We start from the raw sequence: 24,515 nt of genomic DNA, 5'->3' as shown, positions 1-24,515 counted from the left end.
AGGATCTGTGATGTTTACAGCAGGGGCTGTTTGTGGTGTGAAGGAGATGCCAGCGACATCTCTGCTTGTCTGAGGTTATTCTCCATCTGATTTAATTTCCACTTTGCCAAAGTGGTGAGCTCTTGTGAAGCTCTGGATTGACGTGGCTGAAGGTAGCCTGACCCAATTCTGCTGAACTGTAACTGATTCAGTAAAAACAGGTCAGGCCACTACGAGCTGCCCCAAGCCCCGCGTGAGTGCCAGCTCCCAGCCACGTTAGCATTTCAGCTCAATCCATTTGAACACAAGTCCTTGGAGCAGACTGACATACAAGAAAGGCTGGGCTGGGGGTCAGGATGAAGGAGCGCAGAAGAGAAAATTAACATTCAGAAAAATCGTAATTTTGGGGAGGTGGTTCAAACTGACACTAAACAAGAAATTTAAAAATTAAACTGGAAAGTATGCTTTCTACTCACTGGCCTTGGCCTGCAGCTCAGGAACAGTGTTTGGAAAGGCTTCTGAATGCAAGAAAGGAGATGTGGAGCCATCCTGGTTTGCGCTCACAGAGAGGTGGAGGGGTTCAGGCTGTGGCTAAGCATACTCAGAGAAGCCTTTTGCTAGCCCAAAGTAATGTGCAGCAAAGTTGGGCAGGAGGGATTAAAATATGTCCTTGCCAAACATTTGTCTTTAAGACTGGCAGAATAATAGGTACACTGGGGTTTTTTTCATATCGTTATAAACATCTTAGAAAGCAAAAATTATTTAAAATCAAATGTTGGCAAAAAAAGAGCCTACCTCTCTTAACTCTAATACTGGCAAAGTATGTCTTTCCCCTTCTCCACAGCTCCTCCAGCAATCAGTGGAATTATTAATTAACCTGAGGGCAGTCCCTGGCCTGCTGCGAGCACAGCAGGATCCATGCAAGGGGCAGGGGACGAGCTGGTCGGAGGTTGATGAAGGTTTGGACTTGCATTGCAGAAAAGACATCCACGAAGGGACAGGCTTCCACCTGAGGAGCTGTCGGGTCACACTGACACCGATGCCTTCTAACACGGATGTTTTTCAGCCTTATCAGTCATCCATACGACACAGTTCCCTTCGCACTATCTTCTCAACACAGGGCTGAGGTTTCTGTGGAAATATAGTCTGTCTGTCAGTGTTCTACCTGTGCCTGTGGTGGGTACTCATTCTCATGTGAACTACAGACCACTGATTAAACGCACTCCCATACTGCTGGTGAGCACTCACAGCACACCAGTTTGGACAGCCATGTGTTCTCACTGAGCCCCGTTGTACCATGCAGTAATTAAAAAGTCATGAGTCCTATTTAAATATAGGGCATTCTGTCCTAAACCTCAGAGTGCCTGTGGGTGTGAGTAAGCTCACTCACCAAGGATGTTCCCTGGTCTGTGTACATCTACCAGCTTCATCAAAAGGATGTAGGAAGTGCCAGATCCGGATATATGAATTCCACTTGTTGTGGAGGTTTTTTTTAAATACTTCACTGATTAGTCCAAGGATTGCAAAAATTAATAGTAATGAGTTAATTACTATACCAGCTGCCTACAAAGAGGGGTCCTGTAGGCAGACTCCTTCTGCCCATTTGCCTGCTGGTTAAACCACCACTCTAGAAATTACAAAACAAAACTTTTTTTCCCTTTATAAACATCTATCAGCATCACCTTTATATGGCCCACAGCACCAACACCGCCTAGCTTTTAAGTTCTCAAAATCCAGCCAGAATCTCCCCTAGCACATTATAACAAATTTTACTAGCTTGAGCAGCGTAAAACACAGCCGTCTTCTGAAACGGACGGCTGCTGAGCTCCAGCAACCTCTGCGCAGGGACGGGCGCACCATCTGCGTGCCCCCCAATGTCCAAAGCCCATTCACAGCTGCCAGCCCTTTGAAAAGCCAGCCTGTTTCTCTGATTGATTCACTTTTTAATGAACTGGGAAAGCCTGTGAACTTAAACCCTGACACCTCCACCTCCCTCCCTTCCTAGCCATCCCTGCAGCAATGTACTGATTATATTTCAAGTTATTATGGGATTAATACAGCTGCCCCCAGTGCCTCTTTCCCCTGAACTTCATCAGTAAAAGTTGTGTACTGCTCTTACTCCAGCTAGTTCAGTTCCTCCCTGAATCTCTCTGTGTTACCTGTGACGTGTCGGCAAGGCTGTATCATCTCAGCCCTTCAAAGCTCCCAACGCTGCTAGCATTTAAAACCTACTTGTGTCACAGCCTTGCATAAGCTTTGCGTATTTAAGAGGACATCTTGAGCTTTGCTATGCACTGCATCAGCGCTCTAAGTGGGTAGCACGTACTTAGCACTATTGAAAATAATGAAATAAGATAATCCACAAAAAAAAAAGAAAAGAATGTGCCAGTGTCATCTTTCTTTGAATTCACAGTAGAGCTGTAAAAAAATACACAGGCAAGTTCAGTAGAAGGAAAAAAAAGAAGGTGGGGGGAGCAAAAGACCTGGGCCCAGCACAATACATTTTTTCCCCCAAGCTCTTTATACAGTAGAAGCTTTAGGTCTACTTTTTTTTGTTGGTGTTATAGGGTTTTTTTTCCCCCCAAGAATCCTATTTTCCAAAAACATTATTAAAAATGTAATTAACTGGCTTATTCTTTGGAAAGTCTTACAATAGTTTACAAAAAGAATTGCCACACAAGCTGCCACCTTCGACTGTGTTGAAGCGGGAAGTTATGCTCTTCTTTACAACTGTGCATCAATTCCACAATATATTTAGTTTTTGTAGAAGTTACATATAAAATTCTTACTGAGCTTAATGTTGCAGCAAATAACACATATAGTAAGCGAGTAGGATTTATCACTGGCTGTAATGTCATAGTACATATTCTAAATATATACGGTGAATGATATAGACAGACGCACATACAAACAAAATGGAAACATATTTAGTTTAAGAATTGATGAATTGTGTTTGCTTTCATTGTTCTCATTTTGTGTGTAGGAGAACGGAGATCACGCACATCCATGGAAAGGGTGGCTGGCTGGGATCGCATCCATGAAGCAACATGCTCACCAGGTCAGAGAAGAAACAGCACTTTGGTACCCACGGCACGAGAGGGGAGGTCCCTCAGGAGTGCGGGACCCAGCGTGGTTGGTGGGGTACCAACAAATCCTGTGGAGTCCCAAGATGCTCCCAGAAAGCATAAAACATCTATCAAGCTAACATCTGCATAAAACATCTCCCCCAAGATGTTTTATTCAAACTTCTTTCTGAAAGAAGGAATTGGCAATTTTCCCCTTTAAATTCTTTTTACTCCCCCCCCCCCTTTGGTCTCTCTTGTAAACACAGAGGCCAGAAGGCTATGCTTAAATAATTCATCTACAAATTTGCAATATCTTTTTGAACTATAGCAATTAAACGGAAAATAGAAAAATCAGCTCAGCATCCTGTTTGGATGTAATTAAAGGTATAATCTGTTCCATTTGAATACTTCAGTGCTTACCCTTCTTAAAACAACAAATAAGAATAGTAGCTCATTTGCAATATGGGGGTTTTTTAAGCCAGCTAAAAAGACGAACTGATGAAGCAAGAATAATACTTTTAAAATGTGGCATAAGTACAAAAATACCAACTACAGCTTTTGAATGATTGCTGCAAATCCGAAGTCTGATGAGAGTTCAACAAGAAGGAGTATAAGCTTTATGGTAAAACACTGAAGTCTTCCACTATTTTGTGTCAGCATCTTGATACGGGTGATGTAATTACCTATCAAATACATCAGTGCAATGAATATCAGAGGATATCCAAAAATACGTAAGTGGGATGCATATCAGCTCAGTCTTCTAGGGGCTGTTTGATCTTAATGTTTTTTCCTAAGAATAAAAGACAAATACCACATTCATTGCCCCTTTGTTTTCTATAAGCAGCTGATGATTTTACAGCACAATAAAATTAGCCTATTAATGGCTGGCTTATGAGTTTTAGCTGGATTTTTTTTTCCTTCTACTGGACGTTTCTCGACTGCTCAAAGAAATTGAAGTCAGGTGTAAAGTTAATATCTGCGTTGTTCATTTATTCTTCCATAAGCAATCAAGATTTCCCCAAATCACAGGGCAATCTCTTGCCTTTCAAGAATGAATATAGGCCCTGTTCTCTCAATTTAGTTTAACAAAACAACTGGCATAAGTTCAATGGAACCAATGATTATTCTGAGAGATTACGGTGAACCACAGAAGTTGTTAGCGAAAAGCTTGCTTGTAAGATCCCCTAAGAGGAAAAGTATTTGGATATTTCAAAATGTAATTAACAGCATATTCCAACAATGCGAGAAAGAAACAGTGGCTGGTTCAGCTGCAGAGGAATCTGACTGTGCATGGAGAGCCCGGCTTGCCCACCAACCACCACTTCCTTAAGAGCAAAGGACATGAGGAGCACCGGAGGGGACCACGTGCCGCTCACCGCTGCCAAGGGACCCGCGCAGGCTCTGTCTGTGGGGGCTCCTTCTGTGCTGCCAACCGCCCTGTGCTCGGCCGCATGGCTCCCTCCCTCAAGGTCGTGTTCACAGGCTCCGAGACGCAACCAGAAGGAATAACTCATTTCAAAAATCTCCATTTTATCTGCACTACAGCTCGCTCTCCCAAAAAACATTCCTTTGGGGCAAGAATGTCTCAAGCTTAGTTTTGGGCTTAATGCTGTGGTTCATAGGACTGTATCAACAAAGTTGAAGCTTTTTGTTTTGGTTTGGCTTTTTTTTAAAGTTAAATACATAGCAGTGAATAAAAAAAAGCAATTTTTTTAAGCATTTATAATTATTCAAAAAATTGATTTTCAAGCTCAGCATTTGTGAGCTGAGGTGAACATGTAATGTGGCAGGGAACAGATTTGAACAGACAAAATGATTACAAAAATGTAAGAGTGATATTACACATGGGAACAAAATGGCACAATGGTCTATGAATGCCGTATTTGAACAGTGAATATGAGAGAAGTTTAAGCTCAAATTTTTCAAAAGCTACTCAGCACCTATTAAAATTGCCAGCCTTCCTGGGTGTGCATGCGTTGCTCTTTGAAAGACCAGGCGCTTTTCAGGGCAGGTCCTTCAGTGGCTTGAGCCCCCCATGGCACTCCTCAAGCATCACCCTGTTACAGGGACAGCTCTTGTTTAAAGCACTGGACTCCACATCTTTTCTGACCTGGCTAAAGACATTGTGATATGGCCTGCGCATGCCTTTCCAGTCACTAAAATTCTGCAATTTATTACTTTTAACATGTTAAAAAAAAACCCCAAAACTGCAGCCCTTGTGGTGCCAGGCCCTTGCTTGCCCTTTAACAGACAAGCTAGAGGCGAGCAATGTGAGCCACCAGGCCGGACTGAGGCTTACATCCCCAGCTACCATCGTGGGTCCTCGTGCCTCTCCCATGACCTGTGTAGTCTCCTGCATGCTGAAAACCTTTCTGTGAACAGTAGTGCTAGAACTACTGTTAAAAGAAACACTACAACAGAACCCGACTTGTTAAAAAGTACCCATGGGGGGGGTATTCCTCAGCACAGTCGTGTCTGTCTCCAGTAAACAGGGCTTTCTTCAGGCCGTGGGCTCAGACGTACGATCGATCTACCGCGGGTGGATGAGCTACAGCTGTCAGCTGGGCCGTTTGCGCTGAGGGCTAAGCACAGCCATTTCACTCGCCCTTTGCCCGGGGGCTAAGAGCCTGCACACGCTGGGCGACACTTCAGGACTAGGACCCACGCCACTTCACCCCCCCAGGAACATTTCTGAGACGCGAACCTGTTTCTAACCGAAGCAACACTTATCTCATGCATGCTACAGGTGTGATCTCATCCCCTCTGGCGAAGGAACAGGCTGTCTACAGCCTCCACTGTGCAAAAATGCAGGAACCAAAGCTAACATGTCTCAGACTTTGTTAAAATATGGTGATAATTAAGAAATATAATTACCACTACAAAGCTAATTCCTCTTTGAGTTCTTACAAACAAGTTTTTAATTTGCACCAAAAATTTACATTTCAGATTTCAAGTCAACCGCAAATGGCTACGAGCTTGGCGGGGCCTCAAGGCGGCGGCTGGTGGGTTCTGCCGGGCTCGGGGGCAGGAGCACTGCGGCTTCCCGGGAGCGTCACAGGCGAACAGTCGCCAGCAAACCCCGGGTGCGCACAGGTAAGCCGATCGGAATGCTCTGAACTGTCTCGTCTGTCGTACAAGTGTGAAAATAACAGCCGTGTCAGATGAACTTCTGCTTTTTATTAAAAAAAAAAAAAAAAGAACATCTTATAAGGTAATTGATTGCTTTCTTCTAGTCTTTTATTAGTTGTGATTAAGGAGATACAGTAGCCCTGTTTACACAGCTCTAACAAGTCAGGACCTGCAGTACGTTATTGGCTCGCGGCCCACTACTTGCAGTCCTTTCTCAACAGAATCAATCTGAAGTTGAAAACATCCCCTGTAAGAAGCGTGCACATCCCCATGCGCCCAGGAACAGACAACAGCAATAACTCCAGGTCCTGTAAGTTGCAAGTTCAGCTTACAGAGATCAGCCCTGACTTGTCATTGCTCTCAGCATGTTCGTGATGAGATCAGAGTGCTCTGCGGAGGACTCATACTTTCAACTTGACAAGGGACATAGGTGATGAGCATGTTACACTTCACTGTTACTCGCAGCTCAGGCTCTGCAGAAATCAATGCAGAGCTCCTCACTGTTTAACATGCAGTCAAAGCACTGCCAATCTAAAATGGCTGATCAGTAATACTTTAATTGCAGTTTCATAGAAACAAATTGCTATTTAATTGCAATAAGCTCTTCTGTAGCTTAGCTGGACTGACAATAGGCATACACCTGGTACTAAAAGCAACAATGGTTAGCTGCTACCTCATGTACAGAAGGCTCAGGCAGTGAAATCAGGCCTGGAACACATAATTTCACACTGAAGAAATATAATAGTTGAAAACACAAATATACATAAATGTTCCAATTTCAGTTTTGTTACTTGAATAGAGCCGTTCAGAATGTAGATCCTTGCAAAAAGCCTCACACTTGACATACAACTACCACACAAAGAATTTGATAAAAAGTTTAAATTAAAATGATCTTTTGAAACGCCTGACAGTACTTGATAGCAAGTCATACTACGCCAGTACGATTTTTTTTTTATTTACCCTAAAATCAGATGATGCAAATTTTATCAGTGTTAAATAAAGGCAAAAAGGGAGACAAACTCAGTGTGGTTAATATTCTAAAGATGTGACTTAATTTCATAGGCTTCATTTTAGTAAGACAGTCTCATTTTATATTTCATAAGATACTACAAAACGCGTTAAAATATTTAAAGATAAATCATGTAGGACTGAAAAGACAGTATCTTGTTGCAAACGGAATTTGGTTTGGAAAGGTTTAATGTCCCACTGCCTGCCAGGATGCGTAAATCTCATAACTCGACAGCTGGATAGGTAAAAACATTAAACCCATTTAGAGGGCAATCTTTTCACAAAATTGTTTCATTAATAAGAGTGACAATTTATATGATTGAGACGTTTAGATGCAGTATAGACAGAGCATTTTATCCAGGTTCACAAGGATGATTTCAGATTCGTAATATTTCCTTTGATTTTTTTGTAACGGCATTCATTTTTGAAAGTGAGGGAGGCTCTTACTGATTATTTGTACGACTTTCCAGCAGCACTAAATGCAGTGGGTGCATTTCAGCCTCAATGTAGCAAACGCATGTGATAAAAGGTGAACAAGTGCGTGTTTTTCCTTACAGATCTCCTAAAAAAGTGATTTTTTTCACGTAAGGACAAACCTAAGTGTTTCCAGTAGCCTTCTATCCACAGCTACCATCCCCATTAGAGCCCATTTTATTGTCTGAAATGCCTCTGGTTTCAAGAAAGTGTTTTACCTAAAGCAAGAACACTACTTAAATACATTCTATTGTATATTCATAGCTCCATTAGTCCTCCTCCAATTTAGCACATCAAAGCAAAGGCTTCATCACTTGCATGTGGATTATGCTAACATGAGTGACATTTGTAATCTTATAGGTCTGCAACTTAAGAAATGCTTTTAAAGTCAGCTATTAAATAGGTAGCTGTGCTTTACAAACGAGTCATATAATAGTTGATTTAAAGCCGTTAATGAACTTCAACCTCTACATCACTAAACGCTATGCTACATTACTTACTAGAAGTTATTAGCTATCTTCTTAGCACTTCTAGGTTGTATCAGACAACCAAAAATCCGTACGTGTTAGATTTAAAGACTGTACCTTGAGTGCTTATACTGAAAGGATGTAAAAAGATGTCTACAGTCTCACTAACACTTGAATTCTATATTTATATGACTTCAAGTGTCCTTTTAAAGATACTGAAGCAGCACAATTTGCAGGACTCTACCTAGACCTTAACGCCAGATCAAAAAGCTTAGAAACTTATTTTAAAAACATGTAAGTGCATTTAATTAAAAAGTGATACAAAGCTTCAGTCATTTTATTGTTTTATGTGTTATGCAAGTATTCTTTTGTCTTTACAGTCTGATACTGTACGTTATGACATTTTCTTTTCTCTGCGACAGTCCTACTTTCCTCAAGCACTGAAGTGTTAAAAGCAGAAATTCAGCAGACCTCCAATATACTAGAGGTCAAGAAGTAGAAGCTGGAAAAAAAAATCTGCTGTTGGTTGTTTAGACAGACAAATCTATAAATCAGCTTCTTGTGTATCGGCATCACAACAAAAATAAGTCAATCTCACTCCGTAACCAAGCACGCTGAACAGTGAACACCTCAAAACCAGAACTAAATGAGAAAACATAATCATGATGTATTTCAAATGTATTCGTCTCCTACAAAAGTGGAGTAGTTGTTAATATTGATGTGTTATTAATTGCGGCAGAGGCAGGTTCCAGGTGCTTGCAGTTTCCTGACTGAAGGCATGCAACGCACAGCCAGAGACCCACGTTAGTATTCTTGCTACAAACATGAAAAGTCAGTATTTTTTCTCAAAATTATTCTGCACAGTTCTACCCCCCAGCAGCTGATGGGAAAAACCTGCTAAATGAAGCCGCTCCTTTCCAAGCTCAGAGGAGGCTGTGTTGCTTTGGGGTGGGTGGGGTGGGGTGGTTTTGTTTATTTGCTTTCAGAGAACAGATAATATTTGAGATCAGTTCGTTCTGGGAAATAGCCTGGGAAACGTGTTTTTCTTTCCTTAGGATTATCAGTGTTGAAAAGTTAGCCTCTTGCCACAGCAAACCCAACTTTCTGTTGTTCAGATCAGAATAGCTATTGTATTCCTTTTCATGAATACTCAATTCTAGTGCTCAGCATGAAGTACAGACCTTTTGTTGGTTTTTTATTTTATTATTCTTCGACCTCTTATGGTATATACACACACTCTCCTGCTTGCACACTCACAGCCCCATGCACGCCCTTAAACACAGACGATTCTGCAGAGAGGAACTGGGTAGAAACAGACCACAATACCGATATGCATACTGTAACCCACTGAAATATGAATTATAATATACTTGCTGTTACCAGAATTAAGAATCTCAATGAAAAATAAAGACCATTTTGAAGCAGAGCTCTGTACCCTTGCCAAAAGTAACACAGTTAAATAGTTTAACAGATTCTTCACTGGCGTGAGAAAAAAAAAAAAAGTCCAAACCGAAAAGTTACTTTTAAAGGTAATTGACAATTAAGGTAACGACTATGTAAGATATAGTTTCAGAATAATATTTTGAATGTAGGATTTTTTTTAAAAAAAGCAAAGCTTCTAAAACCCACACTCAATTCAGTGTTGTTTTACTTTTTTATTATTTAAATACACCATACTAGAGCAAATGTCTCTGAAAATATCACAAATAAAAGATTTTTCTTCAGTCAGCAAATTAGAAGTAGGTGAGAATTTCTACACAGTAGCTGCTAGGAGCCTGACTTTTTTTTTTTTCTTTTTTTTTTTCTTTTTTTTTTGCCATGGGAAGTAGCAACATTAGGACAAAAACACTTACATGCATACATACATTGTATTTTACAGAGATACAATAAAAGTGTTTGTGATAGAATATCACAAAAGCCACATCTTTATCTCATGTTCAGTTTGATTGAAACACATTTCCTTACAACACTTAAATATACAAAGAGCAAATAGAATGTTGTTAAGGTAAAACACAGGGTACAAACTGGCCAGTGCCCTGCTAATTGTTAATGAGGGTAGAAAGCAGTTTTCAATGCTTCTTTTAATTAGCTTCATTAGTCATCTTCCCCCCCCGCCCCCCCCCCCAAGATGTCCTCCGGTGGATCTTTTTTCATTTTCTCTACAGTCTCCCATTAGCCCAGGTTCATGGAGTCCTTAATGTTCATATTCAGTCATTTTAATACACCAATAAATGTGGGAAGGGCAATCAAGAATAAAGAAGGTGCAATGGTATGGAGCTGGCATTGATGCTAGCTACAAAGGTGACTTGTCTACTTGGAGACATGGGATCCATCTGTGATGAACAAAATTTGAGATGAAGGCACGCATTCTGCATTACTCTGACCTTTTAGCAGACCTGTAAGAAATAAAAATGGGTATCTTAGCTAGAATACTAAATTTGAGATAGGAAACTACAACATGACTGCTTTTGTCTTTTCCTTATTCACTTATCTCTTTTTTATTAGATTACTTTCCAACTGTGACTTGATTAAGGCTTTCTACACTATCCATTCATACTGCTAATGTTTCAACTTCAAATAGCAAAAAGCAAACATTTTCTGCAGTTTCACCACTAAAAAGAGCAGATGGGAAAAAAAAAGAGATAACAACAATAAAAACAATAAATAAGTGTACTTTCTGGTAACAAATCATACAGCGAGTAAGGTGGGTTTTCTGGGCCCCTTTTAAAAGGGAAGAAACGTTATGCCATGCCTTTGAAGAAGCTGGTAATATGATCTTATAATCGGAAGAAATAGCGTGTAAAGCAAATAAGAAGTACAGCCAATATCCTCCCAAGGCAACTTCGGTTAATATGCGGCACTGCACAAGAGCTAAATATAGATGTTTCAGGATTTTTCCCCCCCATTTAAAATTCCTCATCTGGTGTGTTAGTTAATGTTACATAAACATTTTAATACATGAAGTCAAACATGTGCTTTCACACTGGTGTTAATGAATTGTGATAATTAAAAGTGTCTAACTCAATAAAAATCTAAACTTTCATGGATAAAATAGAAATGATCATCCTTAGTCTTCAAATACAATCTGTTTGCAATTACCAAAATGAAATAATATATATTAGATTTTTATGGTTTTTAAATGACATTTTGCGCTTCCCAGGAAGTTCCTTTTTCACCCTTTCACTAAGTTACTAAAAGCCTGAGGTCTATTAGTAACTGCAACCCCCCACTTTCAAGCTAATTAAAGTAGTAGAGGCTCGGAGGTTTAATTCCCCAGAGCTGAAGCTCAGTGTGAGAAAGGTAATTTGTCTGTCCAGAACAAAGATTAGGGAGCAGCCAGCAAGCATATTTAATAAATGAGCATCAAATATCATCTACTATGGACACAGACAACACCAATTATGTAACTACAAGGGAACTGTTGAGTGATATGTAAACTAGGAGATTTTTAAGATCTTCTCTGAGAGACGTCATCTAACTCATACTTTATTTAAAAGTATAGAAGCTGAAGACAAGAGTTTGCTACAAACTCTGCCAACTGGTGGAAAATTTACCTTTTAGTAGGTGCTAAAACTGTTGCAAACAAAAAAATACTACAGGAATACTACCACTACCAAAAAAGCACAGAGAATTCTTGACAATACAGCCCCACCAAATGAAAGGGCATGCAGGACATCGCAAACTCAAGAGTTTGCATTCCGCAGGCCAGCAGTACCAAGTTCAGATAAAACAGGGTTTTTTCAAACTACCCAGCAAGTGATGGGAAGTTACAATTTACACATAGGAATTGCCTCAGGGAGGCAAAAGGCAGGAACAGCCAACATCACTGCATTTGCCTCCTTAGAAAGAAAAGCAAGTTTTCAAACAAAGTCCGGGCGTGCAACCCTTTCTGCCCACACCAGTCACCGGTAGGTACGAACCTGTAAACCACACTGGGACAACAGTGAGTTCGTAACTGTCACCTTCAAACACGCAGCAAAAATGTGTTCTACTGCTGGGAGCATGTCTCAATCTCTTCAGTCTAATAAAAAACCCTGTGAATATTCTGCTGTGTCTATAATCTCTAGTGGTAGAATAACCTGGAGACTGATCTTTAATGTTTAATAAAGAGTATCTGTTACAGCCAAACCTGTCATAGCGGAAGAATGCTTTTAATTAGTGGCCCTAAAACACACAACTTTCTGGAAAACATTTCTGATGTAAACATCTTTCGACTGTTAAAAAGCTAACACACAAACCACGACTCTTTCAGAACCTGCCCCTATAGCTTCCCAAACTCCAGAAACCTGGCAAATCTATGAATTATTAACATGGCTCCTCAACTGTATTTCAGTTTTCTGGGGTTCAGGCACTCTGCAATTTCCCCTTGAAAACCGGTAGGAGAACTTACACCGTTTTCTAGAGAGACTATATTATAAAGAAAAAAACACCAAACCCTAAACTATAATCTCTCCCCAACATCTCTTCGTCTGCCTCATCACTGACTGTCGCAATGCAGTTAACAGTCAGTGACAGAACTAATAAGAACCTGTTCTCGCTCTTTTCTCTGCATTTCTCTTCCGCCAGGTGCCTACAGTCGTGAGCTCTGCAAGCCCAGCCCAGTTTCACTTCCCTTTTCCATGTTCTGTGTTCCTCATCATGTCTACTGCCTTTATTGCAACTAAATCATTTTTATGTTTTGCTAAGGCACAGTAAGAAACTGATAAAAGTAAATGACAATTTAGACACCTATTTGAAGTTACATTAAACTTTACATTCGTGGAAGACAAGTGGATAAACCACTCTCTCGGAATGGTAAACCTTTTACTGCAGTGTATAAAGATGAATGGTTTTACCTGTATCTCGAAAGGGGATACCTACAAATATTCATTTAACAGATTCACTGCTAGCCAGTCTATATCACAGATTTGTTTCATTAAAATTCACAACAGTATAAATCTATGAATCTTTAACTGTATTTGTACTTCCTGGGGAAGAGGCTGCACATTCTCCTCCAATCTTAATTATCTTTGTTCTGCCTAACTATATAGGACTTTTGTACTCAACTCCCTCATCACCTCGATTGACAAATTCAGTAAATAAAAAAGGCCTGCATTTTACTTTGATGTAATTACATTTACTGTATAAGACTTGAAAGAATACTTAAAATTAATCAGTACATTTATGCACACAAAAAAAAGCGCAAACACGGATATTGAAATGTAGCGACACAACAAAAAAAAATCATGGAAATTAAAAACCAGTTTGTGTTTTCCTGGACATATTTCTCCACTAAGTAAAAGCACTAAAAAATATTCTGCACATTACAGAGTAGATCAGCCTAGCATTTGTCCCAGATTTTTTTAATCTTCCAAATTCCTATTTGCAGATAAATGTTATTTTTTGTGATCCTTACGGACATTAATGAAGTTCCTATTGTAAATCTATAAAGAATTACCAACTGAAGTGTGCACTTTTTGTTTCATTGCAATAACTCAGTGCTGTGTGATTGCCTGGGTTAATGATGAAAAAGTCAAATATACTATCAGAGCTGATGGAAAAATCTATCACCAATCTGAAATTAAAATTCATCTGTGGTCAATAAGATTTAATATCCATGCAAGTGGCGCTGTAAAGAGTAAATGAATCAATGTCATCAATACATAATCAGTATGAAATATGATGTGAATAAAATTATGTGCAAGAGTCATACATTCACTCTTTTCTGGACCAGGGTGGAATGAACAGTCTCTTAACTCAAGGTTGACAGTAATTGTTACAAATTAGGCACAGCAGTTATCAAAATGCACTCACTTGCATAGCTTTAGGACTTATTAAGGAGATTAAAATAGATCTAAAACTATCTAGTTTCAGAGTTACAGGACAACTGTTGATCAGAAATCTTTTTTCTTCTTCTTCTCTATATGATTTGTACAGTCATTATTTACTCATTTAGCTAGAAACCAAGAGCTATCAACCACGCAGATACACAGTCTCTAGCTGAGCTATTAGTGTTATGGAGCGATAAGAAAATAGCACTTTGGTTTTTAAATCTGAGTTACGTCATACAAAACAGACAAGAAAATACTTCTGAAAGAGTACCCCAGCATGCTTCCTCACCTAAAACCTTAATATTAAAGTGCAATACATGGGTTTAGTTCAGGAACCTTCTCTTCACAAGACATATATTTCCATATTAAAAGATCTAATTTTCCTCCCACAGAAACCTGCTCTCTTGTAGCCCTTAACTTCAAGATTATAAAATAAAATACTTCTCTTTGTTAAGAGTTTATATTAACATACGCTCTCCATTTTGCTTTGTACATAAGGAGTTCAGCAGCTGTACAGATGCACATGCCCAAACCAAAACAGACTGACTCACACTACATGTCATATTTAAAAGGTTAGTATTTTCTCCCCATACCCCATGCCTAAGTTATTTAAGGAAAGTTCAGTTACTTAAAGGTCTCCTTGTAGGGGCAGGGAATGTCCACTATGAGAATGAAAAGAAATTCATCTTCATTTAGCTCTAATAAAGCTTATTAGTAATTGTTGAGTATTCACCTTCTGGTCTGGCAGTAGTGGATTACTCTGAAGTGAATTCAAATGGCCATTGATGAGAGCTGTAGGTCTATCATGTTCACAAAATAAACTGCCATTGATGTAGTGAAACCGATCTCCGGGGACCAGGCGATTCCGGCAGGTAGAGCATGTAAAACACTGAAAAGGGAAAGAGACAGCAAGTGAAACTACAGCACAAATTAAGTATGCTGCAGGTTTGAAAATTACACTTCAGAGACCGCGAGCACGGTTGAGATATGGAGCTGCTTGGTTTCTAGTATCTCCAAATATGGCATTTGTCTTACCTGTTGGGACTATGCAGTACATAACTCAAGTATAGTTTTACCGATTACGAGGGAACAAAGCTACATGCTAAGGGAAGCTTTATAATATACACTCGTATTTCTAGTTACTGCTTTGCATTTCATTCATAAGCAGATGCAGATTCTATACTACAGAAGCATGGCGGTACTAATAAGCTGCTAAAAAAAAAATACATAGGAAAAAAACCCTCACCTTAAGATGATAGACGTTGCCCTGTGCCCTCATGACCAGCTCACTAGCAGGAATGGACTGTCCACAGGCACTGCAAGCACCACTATTTCCAAATAACCTGAAACAGAGGTGAGGATCATGAATAACTGAATAGACAGGAGGCTCTGAGCATTTTTGCGCATCACTGCAATGGTTTATTACACAACTATTTTAGACTTCTGACCCCTGTCTTCCAACTTGCTTACATGTCGTAATATGAAAAAGTGTATTTTTGTGTAACAACTGGTAGCTTCACCCTACCTTGGATGTGGTTACACAGGATTTAATCAGAAATACTGACTTACACGTCTGGAAACACAAACAATTCTGTAGTACACACATTTTATCAGATTACTGGGTTCATCATAAAAAAAAGATACAATTCATGACTGGAGTTTAAATGCATTGTGTCCTTGAAATTATATGAAGAACTCTTTTGTACTTTAATCATATCTTGAGATATGAGTCATCAAAAGGGTTAAGAGGATTTGATTGTATATCTAAGAAGACATCATGCTCAGTGTATTGAAACTCCAGTAAACCTCCATCAGTGCAGAGTTTCCATTAGAAACTCTCTGCTATCCAGGTTGATATATAATGTGTATGGGTTAACCTTTTCAATCATGGTGTCAACACTTTAGATTTGCCTCTGCTCATCTCTTTCATCCTAACCTTCTCTCTCTCTTGATAATGAAATGCTTGCTCCAACTTCCCTCTATCTGCTCCTGAGTCCACAATTTAGATTACTTCATCTCTGCTAGCAACAAACTGAATGAAATTTCGATTTGAGCAGAAAGTAATTTACCGGGATCTGGACCCATTTGTCATCATATCTCTCTGGGTGTTTGCTGTATCACTGCAGTTTTCCTATGCAATCAAATGAGACCACAACATCTGCCATTGGGGGGGCACGCGCAGTGGGGGGAGGGGGGAACAGCCAGAAGAGTGCTGAAGAAAAAAATATATACATAATTCTTCAAATCCACTTAAAGGCACAATGCATCGATTCAAAATGTAATACAATAATGATCATTGAGTTCTACTTTTACAGGCTGCGTTAGCTAGAATTAGAAAACCTTCATTTGCTTTTGCACGCGCCTCTAATATACACAAATATTTATAAAGACTACCACAATCATTTCGCAGTAAAAAAGGAAACTGCACTAGCTGACGGGGTCACAGACCCACTTTTCTGCACGATGTAAAACATAGTAATAGGATTTACAAATTAGCGTATTGGTGTCATAATAAATATTAATATTTGCATCTCCTTCCTGTCCAAATAAAGTCATAAAATTATGTTTGTGTCAACCTAGGAGACGCATTACAACAGAATACCCGTAATCTGAATGATTGCAGTCTGCCTCTGTATAAAAATAATTGCTTTGAATTTTCAGAAGCAGAGCTTGCAGAGGAGGCTTGTCATGTTCAAACTACTAATTTGCTGTCGCCACTTTATTGAAAATAGCCTGTAAGTTGTTATTAAATGTATCGACTGAACGACAGAGAGAGTAGTAAAACTGCCCCTTAAGATGGCTTTTAATAGGAAGCCGAGAAACAAAATTTGCAGCAGCATCGATTTGAAGAGTTCAATCAAAACTCCATTTCAAAACTAATTAGTCTGAGATCCACGACACATTGACACGTTCTTGCAGAATCACAGTGCTTACAAAGACAAAGCTGAACTAATACATTGTCAGGACCTCCAGCCGAAGGGACTAAACTGTCTGGAAGGCTAAGGGTCCATTATTAGGGCATCTTCTAAATCAGGGCCAGTTCCGAGTAGTTACATGATGTATTGAGGTTACTTCCAAAGCTTTGATACGCATTTTTCTCCTTCCATTGTTAATAGTAATGAAGTTGGCACGTAGAAGTGCTGCGAGAGGAGGCAGCAAGGGATTGGTACATTTCTAGAGCAGCAAAGATCCCAAAATCGAGGGTAGAGGGGTGGCGACAAGGGTATTGCCAGGCAGGGCGGAGAGGCAAAGATGAACGGACACTGCTGCTTGGCCGGGACACTCTGAACCCGGTGAGCGGGCTCTCGCAACCCCCTGTACAACTGCACCACCCAGCTGAAAACACAGCTTGCGGCATACCGAGCTCATTGCGCTACTTGTCTCCATTCAGCATTCATTTGTTACACAATTCTCTCGGACTGGAAGCCACCGTACACCTTGAACGTCTGTGAATTCTAATAAATGGAGTCAAACCAATCCACACGCTTTCCACACATCGCAGGGTTTCCCTGAGAGTATTCCCAGAACAGTTATGTTTTGGGAAGTCACTTCAGCTGAATCTGCAGCTAAAATTCCTAAAAATTACTCGCAAAGTCAGAACACCTTTCCACTGCTTTGTATTATTTACCAGGAAAATTAAGCTTATTTTTCCTTCTCTACTGTTATGAATGGTTTTGTTCTGTAATACCATTAACAGGAAAAAGGTTTTCTCTTTTGAAAAAAAAATGTTATTCCTCCTTACCAGTAAAGGAAGTCTTCCACAGTAACTATTCTTTACTGAAAAAGTTGTTTCACATGGTTTCTGAGAGGCTGGAGAGCTAATTATCTAACCAGGGGGACTGTCCAGGACAGTATTTGATTTAAAAGGCTTGAGGCTTTAGGTGCTCAATTAAGTAGCTATCGGTCTCAGACTGGACTTTAATGGGCTCTTTTCTCTCTAACTGCAGCAATGGGTAGAGATACCCCAGGTCAGGCTAATTAAAGCCAGGGGACTCTTTAATTGTGATGACAGAATTGGTTTCAGTTTCCTCTTTGGGTCCTCAGTCCAAGCAGGTCATTAATATTTCAACATTTGGGCAATGCAATCAATCACAAACATCAAGAGGTTCCCTATACGGACAAGGCAGCTCTTCTACACTTCGCAACGTTTTACTGAGCCACCTTAAATTAACTGCGGTGTGGTTCCAACACAGCGTTCCCCACTCCCCCAAACACACAAGCGCTCCCAGTTTGGGGTTTTTTTTTTCAGAACTTTCACAAGAGTGGGAATGAAGGCAGCAAGAAATCTTTTCAGCCTAGCTTCCCGACTTGCTGCTCAAAATTCAGTATTAGCAGAAACACATTTCTAGCGACTTTAACAAAATGAGGTTCCAGTTGTCCCCAAAATAGCGGAGACAGATTTAAGGGCTCCGATTCTTGCACAACACAACGCACATTTGTGCCTGCAAATCTATATCCAAGCCCTAGTGAAGAGGAATGCACATCCAGACCTACTGATCCAGAAGCAATTGGTGTTTCTGTACATTCCCTATATTTAATCTATATTCTGCACCAGCTATATCAAACGTAACAAAGAAAGGCAACACAGAAATTACACCTGGAGCCAAGTCCATTAAAGGTACTTCAGAATAACTAGAGACCAAGCACCTTAAAAGCACCAGAAGCTATTGATACTTAAAAGGGGGGCTGTGCATAATGGCAAGTGCTGCATTAGAGAAGGGGAAGGAAAAAAAAAAAAACAAACCACACAGCCAAATTACGCTTGGTTAATTCAGAGTAACAGATCTGCCCCCAAGTGAATTGGAGGCCTTGAATTAATTCTGTTATGACAAATCAAGATAAACGTTCCCCCTAAATTGCATGCGATTTAATTAATTTTTGAGATCCTGGGTTTTTTTTTTTGCTAGCTAATAGTTCACATGCTCCTGTGCTGTCATTGTGCTTGAGTGGGCAGACTTCAAAGTGATATTAAATAACCAACTATTAGATTTACCTAGCACGTCCTATTGGAAAAGTGCCATTTAATTACCTAGCCTGTTCAATTAAAGGGACAGCACTCCCCGAATAGAGCAGCTTGCCGTTGATTACCAGGGAAATGAACTGGCTGCCGGGCGGCCCCCTCCGCCCCGCACACTGCGGCTGCGGCGCCCCACGGCCGGGATCCGGACCCAGCACCCCCCACCCCCCCCCGGGGGCTGCGCCCGCGCCGCGGCGCGAGAAGCGGGCGCCGGGGGAGGGGAGCGGCCGCGGGCGCTGCCCCTTTAAGAGGCGGCTGGGCAGCCTCCCCCCTCTCCCCCTTCCCCACCACTCCCTGCTCTCTCTTAGAGGCCAATTTTGTTAATTAAATGTTTTGTTTGCGACGCGGCTCTCATTCATTTCGGACACGTCATTCCGAGCAGATCTAAGCCAGGGACCAGATCTCATTAGATAAAACCTATCAGAACTAAGAGAAAATGGAGGAGACACTAATTAAAGCTTTTAATTGTGCGGATTCGCTGCCACGCTGCTGCTTTATCTGGCATCTTAAGGTTGGGAGGGCTGCGCTCCGCTCCCCTCCCTGCGAGCCAAGCGCGCCGCTCGCCCTGGGGAGGGAGGGAGGCAGGGAAGGCGCTGGGATTTTCGCCTCCCTCTCTTTTCCCAGGAACCTTGGCTTTCAACGAAAGCTGCTGCGGTAGCTCCACGGCTAATTTGTTGTCAGGTTTTGGGGGGGAGAGAGGGAAAGGGGAGTGCTGTGTTGTTTAGACAACACCACAAAACACCGCACACGGCCTCAGACGGTTAAAAACGCTCACTAACAAACGGCCCCCTGGTCTCGGCCCGGAGGAGTCAAGTCCCTTTCACCCGGCGCCTGCCGGGCCCATCAATCTGCTTGCTCAGGTCACTTGTCCTGCCCAGCGTGCCCCCGGGTCTCCGATTCAGAACCGTGCCCGCGGCTTCTGCCCGGGGCAGGTAACGTGCAGTGCCAAAAGCCCCACCGAAAATTGTGAGGAGGGAGGATGGCCAAGGGGAACCGGTGAGACTCGGGGCCGGCGTCGCCTCCACCAGCGCAGGAGGCCATCTCCAGCACCAGCAAGGCAAGGGCCTCATTCGTTCCACACAACCCACATGGAAGCCTGCGAAGTCCATTTCCAGCGGGAAAGCTCCAAGTTCCACCAGCCCCGGCAGGGCCAGGCCGTCCTACCCCACCTTGAGTGTATGGTGTCCAGCTCAAGTTTCAGCAAGCATGTGTCAGAGTTATTTTTGCAAGTCAAATTACACAGATCTAAAGAGAAGTCAGGAGATAGAACAAGGCGATCAATTCAAACCCCGCGTCTGATAAAGCATCCTATTCATAATCGCCTACATTAAAATAAACGAGTATTAATTTCTGGCGACACAAAGCCAGAGGACTGCGATAAGCTTGCCTGAACTCGCCTCTGGGATACAGTGGACGCATCTTCTCTTTTTAATTAGTAGTAATCAGACATGAGGGTTGGTTTGATGCTGCTGGTCGAGTGATGAATCTGTACTATTCAGTGCCTCTTTTAACAGTAGCGTCAATTTTTCCACTTCAAACGAGACTCTTCCCCTAACACTGTTCTGCTCTATTTAATTACAATTCTGCCAGGCTTAGGCTTGTTGCTTAGCATGATGATCGAAAAGCACCAATAACCAGCCCCCCCCACGTTCTGATTTTCTAGCATTTCTCTCTAAACAGACCCCTAACACTAGCAAAGCTAACGCTCCGATCCCTCACAGACACCAAGGGCTGCGTTTCACGTACTGAGCTGGCCGCAGAGGCAGCCGCGTCTCAGGACAGAGGCTGCACTATGGGAGTGAGCAAGTCTTAGCCCCGACCTTTCGGACTAAGGAGGTCTCCGCGCTTATGCACACATTCCGCCCTACAGTCCTGATCTTCACAAACAGAAGTCAAGTTTTACAGCGTAACCAAACTTGTAACATTTTGTGGCTGATTTTTTTTCCCCAGAAAGCAAGGAAAAAAAGTGGAACTTCTGGCCACCAGGGAGAAGAAAAACCCAGGTTAACTCGTGACATTTACTGTAAATGAGAAGCCAGAAGCATTAAACAAAACACGATTTGTTTTAACTACGCATTTCTGTTATGCCGGGAAGGTATGGGGCTTTTCTGTTGTTTTTTTTAATTACTGAATGTTGAAATAGAACACCTCCTTGAAGCATTCATGTGCATCGGTCTATCAATCCATTTACTCAAATTAAATGTGTAATCCTTCAAAATGCCTCCTTTTAAATTAATGAGTTTAAGTAGCTTGAGTTCACCTGAAAAGATCGTATGGGCACCTGACCTCATGAATTCTTTCTATTAATTATATTGGAAACTCGTTGGAAGGGATACTCTGCGTAATCTTACCGTACCCCAACAGATGCGAGATTAGTAAGGCTTAGTTCCCCCTACCCAAATCGGTAGCATTTAGAGCTAACAGCTTCAAAAAAGAAAGAGATAAGAAATAAAGGGCGAGAGCGTATCCCTCCTCTACCGTCCCCTGCACTTTCCATACTGGCAGCTCAGAAAAATGTCGGTTCAAAGCTTCTCCCTCACAACGCGAAGACAAACATTATACCACCGGTTTTGGCTATAAGTAGAATCGGTGGCCCTCCAATTGATGGTTAATCAGCTCTTTCACAAGGAGAAGAGAGAATGAGTCATTCTGTTTCCACTCAAGGGAGTTTAAAGGTGCTTATGTAAATATCATAATTAATCAGATACTAAAGGCAGGCATTTCATTATTTAGCACCTCTGCCGCAGCCTTATTTAAGCCCTATGATTTTAACATTTACCGTTCAGATATGCACACTTCTCCTTCAGCACTACAACAAAGCAGATTAATTTAGCCTCTCTGATTGCTGTTTATTTTTAGTTAGGACTTGTTTTGTGCTGACAAACCACTCTGAAGTTACAGTCGTCGTTCCGCCCCCCGACTCTTCCCTCCACTTGGCAGCGGCAACCGTGCCCCGGGCCAGGCGCCGACAGCCCTCTCGGCACCCCCGCGCCCCTCCCGCGGCTCCCAGCACGGGGGCCACCGCCGGCCAGCCCCGCCAGGCACCGGGGGTAAAGGGGAACAGCGGGGGGGGGGTGGGCCACGGTCCGCGCCGCGCCTCACCTGATGTAGTCGTTCCTGCAGAGGATCATGCCGCTCTTGGTGTAGCAGGAGGTGCCGATGTCCCCCAGCTGGGCCTGGCAGCAGGAGCACTTGAGGCAGCGGCTGTGCCAGTAGCTGTCCATGGCGTAGAGCAGGAAGCGGTCGGCGATCTTCCCCCCGCAGCCGGCGCACCTCTTCCACGAGAGGGAGCCCGCCGTCACCGGGGGCGGCTGCGAGCTGCCGCCGGGGTTCACCATGGCCTGCGCGGAGAGAGGGGGGGGGGCGCTCAGCGGCGGGACGGGACGGCACGGCACGGCAGCGCCGCGCGCCCCGCCCGCCCCCCGCTCCGCCCCCTCCCGCCGGGCCAGCGCCGCTCCCGGGAGCCGGCGGGGGACGCAGCACCGAGCGCCGGCGGGGCCTCCCCGCCCCGAGCTGGTGCAGCTGCAGCTCGCAAGTCGGGAACAGTCCCGGGGTTTGTTTTGCTTATGGGGGGGGGGGGGGGGGGGGGGGAAGGGGGGAGTTTGTTTAAAAAAAAAAAAAAAAAGTTGTGAAACTGGTTTTTCAGTCGAGGAGAGACTCCGCAGGCTCGGGGCGGCGACGGGGGGCTCAGGACCGGCCGGCCAGACCTCGGGTTTGGGGGGGGGGGGGTTTGGTTTTATTTTGAAGACGTAAAAACACCCAGAGAAAACACTCCAGGCTAAGGACACTGGCCCGGATAACAGATCATTGAACTTTCGGACGCCTGTTAACTTCCTACACAAACACACTCAACTTTTGTCTCTCTAATCTGCCCTTGATCAGCAGTTTTAATGTTAAAGCTTTGTTACTTCAAAAAAAAGTTCGCCGACCGCAGGAAAGCAGCAGAATAATGAACCGCGCCGCTCCGGCCGGGGTCACTCTGCCCCCCAAAAACTGCTGCCAAGGGCATTTTTCACTTTCCAGTAAATGCCTTCTGCAAGCAGGACAACCGAGAGATCATACAGGAATCAATTCATAAGGCTTACTCTAACCCGATTAATCTGTTGCCTTCAACCCAGAGTCCAGTAAACCCCCGGTGTTCCTCCAGTCCCTCACACCATAAACAGATGAAGTTGTTTGCTGCCAATTAAGCGGCACGCTCCGTCTTTGTGCCCCACCCGCACCAACTCCTCCTGCCCCGGCCCCGCGCGGCGGCGGGAGCGGAGCGCCGAGGCCGCTCCGAACACGCGTTCCCTCGGGAAGAGTACCTGGAGGTATGTCCAGTGACCGCACAATAAACCAGAAGAACTGCACCAATTAAGCTGTAACAAAAACCCCGAGACTTTGGAAAGAAAACCACTCTAAAAGCCATTAGCATTGCATTTATCCGAACGCATCATATACCTTTATGTAAATTGATTTCTGATGCATTTGTTCAAGGAATTGCCTTTTGTTACAGTTTCCAGCTACAGCCTAAATGAATCTGCATTTCCTGCTCCCAGCCTTTACGCCGTTTCCCTACGCTTTAAATCACTTCGGGTTTCTTAGAAAAAAAAAAAAGACTCCGTGCTACCACCTTAGCCCGTCTTTGTCGAAGGCAAATATATATATAAACATAAACCGGGAAACGTTACACTGAGAAAACCATCCAGTAACCCCATTAAGCTAAAGCTCTTAAGGACAAGCAATACCTTAATGCTGATTAAATCTAAAAAGATGAATCAAGAGGACTGACCAGAAAGTGACTCCCTTGATAACTAAGGACGGGCCCTCGTCAAGTTTCATTTGGAGTTGGGGGGGAGGGAGAGGGGGAGCTTTTAACTTAAATAGGCTTACTCCAGTAATTACACAGCCAAGCAATTTAAGTCCTGGGATAGGAGTCAGTGAAATAGAAAGCAGAGCTGGAAGCTAGAGGCAAAATAACCCCCCCACCCCCCTTTAACAGCGTCTCTGGTGTTTTTTTAATGGAGACCAAGGGAGGGACAAGCGGAGAGTTGGCAATTTGTAGTACAAAAATGGATGCTTAATTCATGTCTTGGTTTTAATTAGGCGATTCACCGGATTTCTCCCGGATTGAAACAAAAGACCGTGTGGGGGGCAGGAAGGGAATTGGAGAGAAGAGAAACAGAGAGCTCACTTTGATCTTTTCTGCCACTGTTTCGGAGCAGTGTTTACTACGGGGGAAGCGGGTGCCCCGGCCCCCCCCCAATCCCCCGACCCCTCCATTCACAGCCGCGGCAGGCAGAGCCTCTCCCCGCGGCAGCTGCGCAGGGGAGGAAAAGCGAAGCCGCCCCGAGCCGCCGGGCTTTGTACGCGGGGGCCGCGACCGCCGGGGCCCGCCGCTCCCCCCGCCGCGGCCGACAGCGCGGGACGGGGCGCGGGCACGCCGCCGCACACGCGTAGACTGCAAAACAAGGGGTCGTTACCAGTACTTCTTACCTGCTTCCCCTCTATATTGCAAAAGGCCGGGGAGCGACGTCGCTCGGCGCGCCGGGGGAGGTCTCCTTGCAAAGAAACAAACGCAGCG

At 43.0% G+C, this 24,515-nt stretch overlaps 1 protein-coding gene and 1 long non-coding RNA gene across 2 annotated transcripts in view; one reads left to right on the top strand and one right to left on the bottom strand.

The window, feature by feature from the left end:
• Positions 1-6,193, top strand: part of LOC142361801 (uncharacterized) — a 14,485-nt gene extending 8,292 nt beyond the window's left edge. Inside the window, exons 3-4 of the long non-coding RNA XR_012764413.1 lie at positions 2,963-3,037; positions 5,991-6,193. This is a non-coding gene — a long non-coding RNA (uncharacterized LOC142361801). The remainder of the gene's footprint in view (positions 1-2,962; positions 3,038-5,990) is intronic.
• A 55-nt stretch (positions 6,194-6,248) lies between these two features.
• Positions 6,249-24,511, bottom strand: LMO4 (LIM domain only 4). The gene is made up of 5 exons (XM_075424860.1): positions 24,428-24,511; positions 22,052-22,290; positions 15,179-15,275; positions 14,666-14,821; positions 6,249-10,518 (listed from the first exon to the last, which is right to left on the bottom strand). Exons 2-5 carry the CDS (start codon positions 22,285-22,287, stop codon positions 10,510-10,512), a joined length of 498 nt encoding a protein of 165 aa, XP_075280975.1. The 5' UTR covers positions 22,288-22,290; positions 24,428-24,511; the 3' UTR covers positions 6,249-10,509.
• Positions 24,512-24,515: the final 4 nt, after the last annotated feature.

Source organism: Opisthocomus hoazin, chromosome 6 (assembly GCF_030867145.1).
Source record: "Opisthocomus hoazin isolate bOpiHoa1 chromosome 6, bOpiHoa1.hap1, whole genome shotgun sequence".
Taxonomy (NCBI): domain Eukaryota; kingdom Metazoa; phylum Chordata; class Aves; order Opisthocomiformes; family Opisthocomidae; genus Opisthocomus; species Opisthocomus hoazin.
This window is presented reverse-complemented; position numbering and strand designations above follow the sequence as displayed.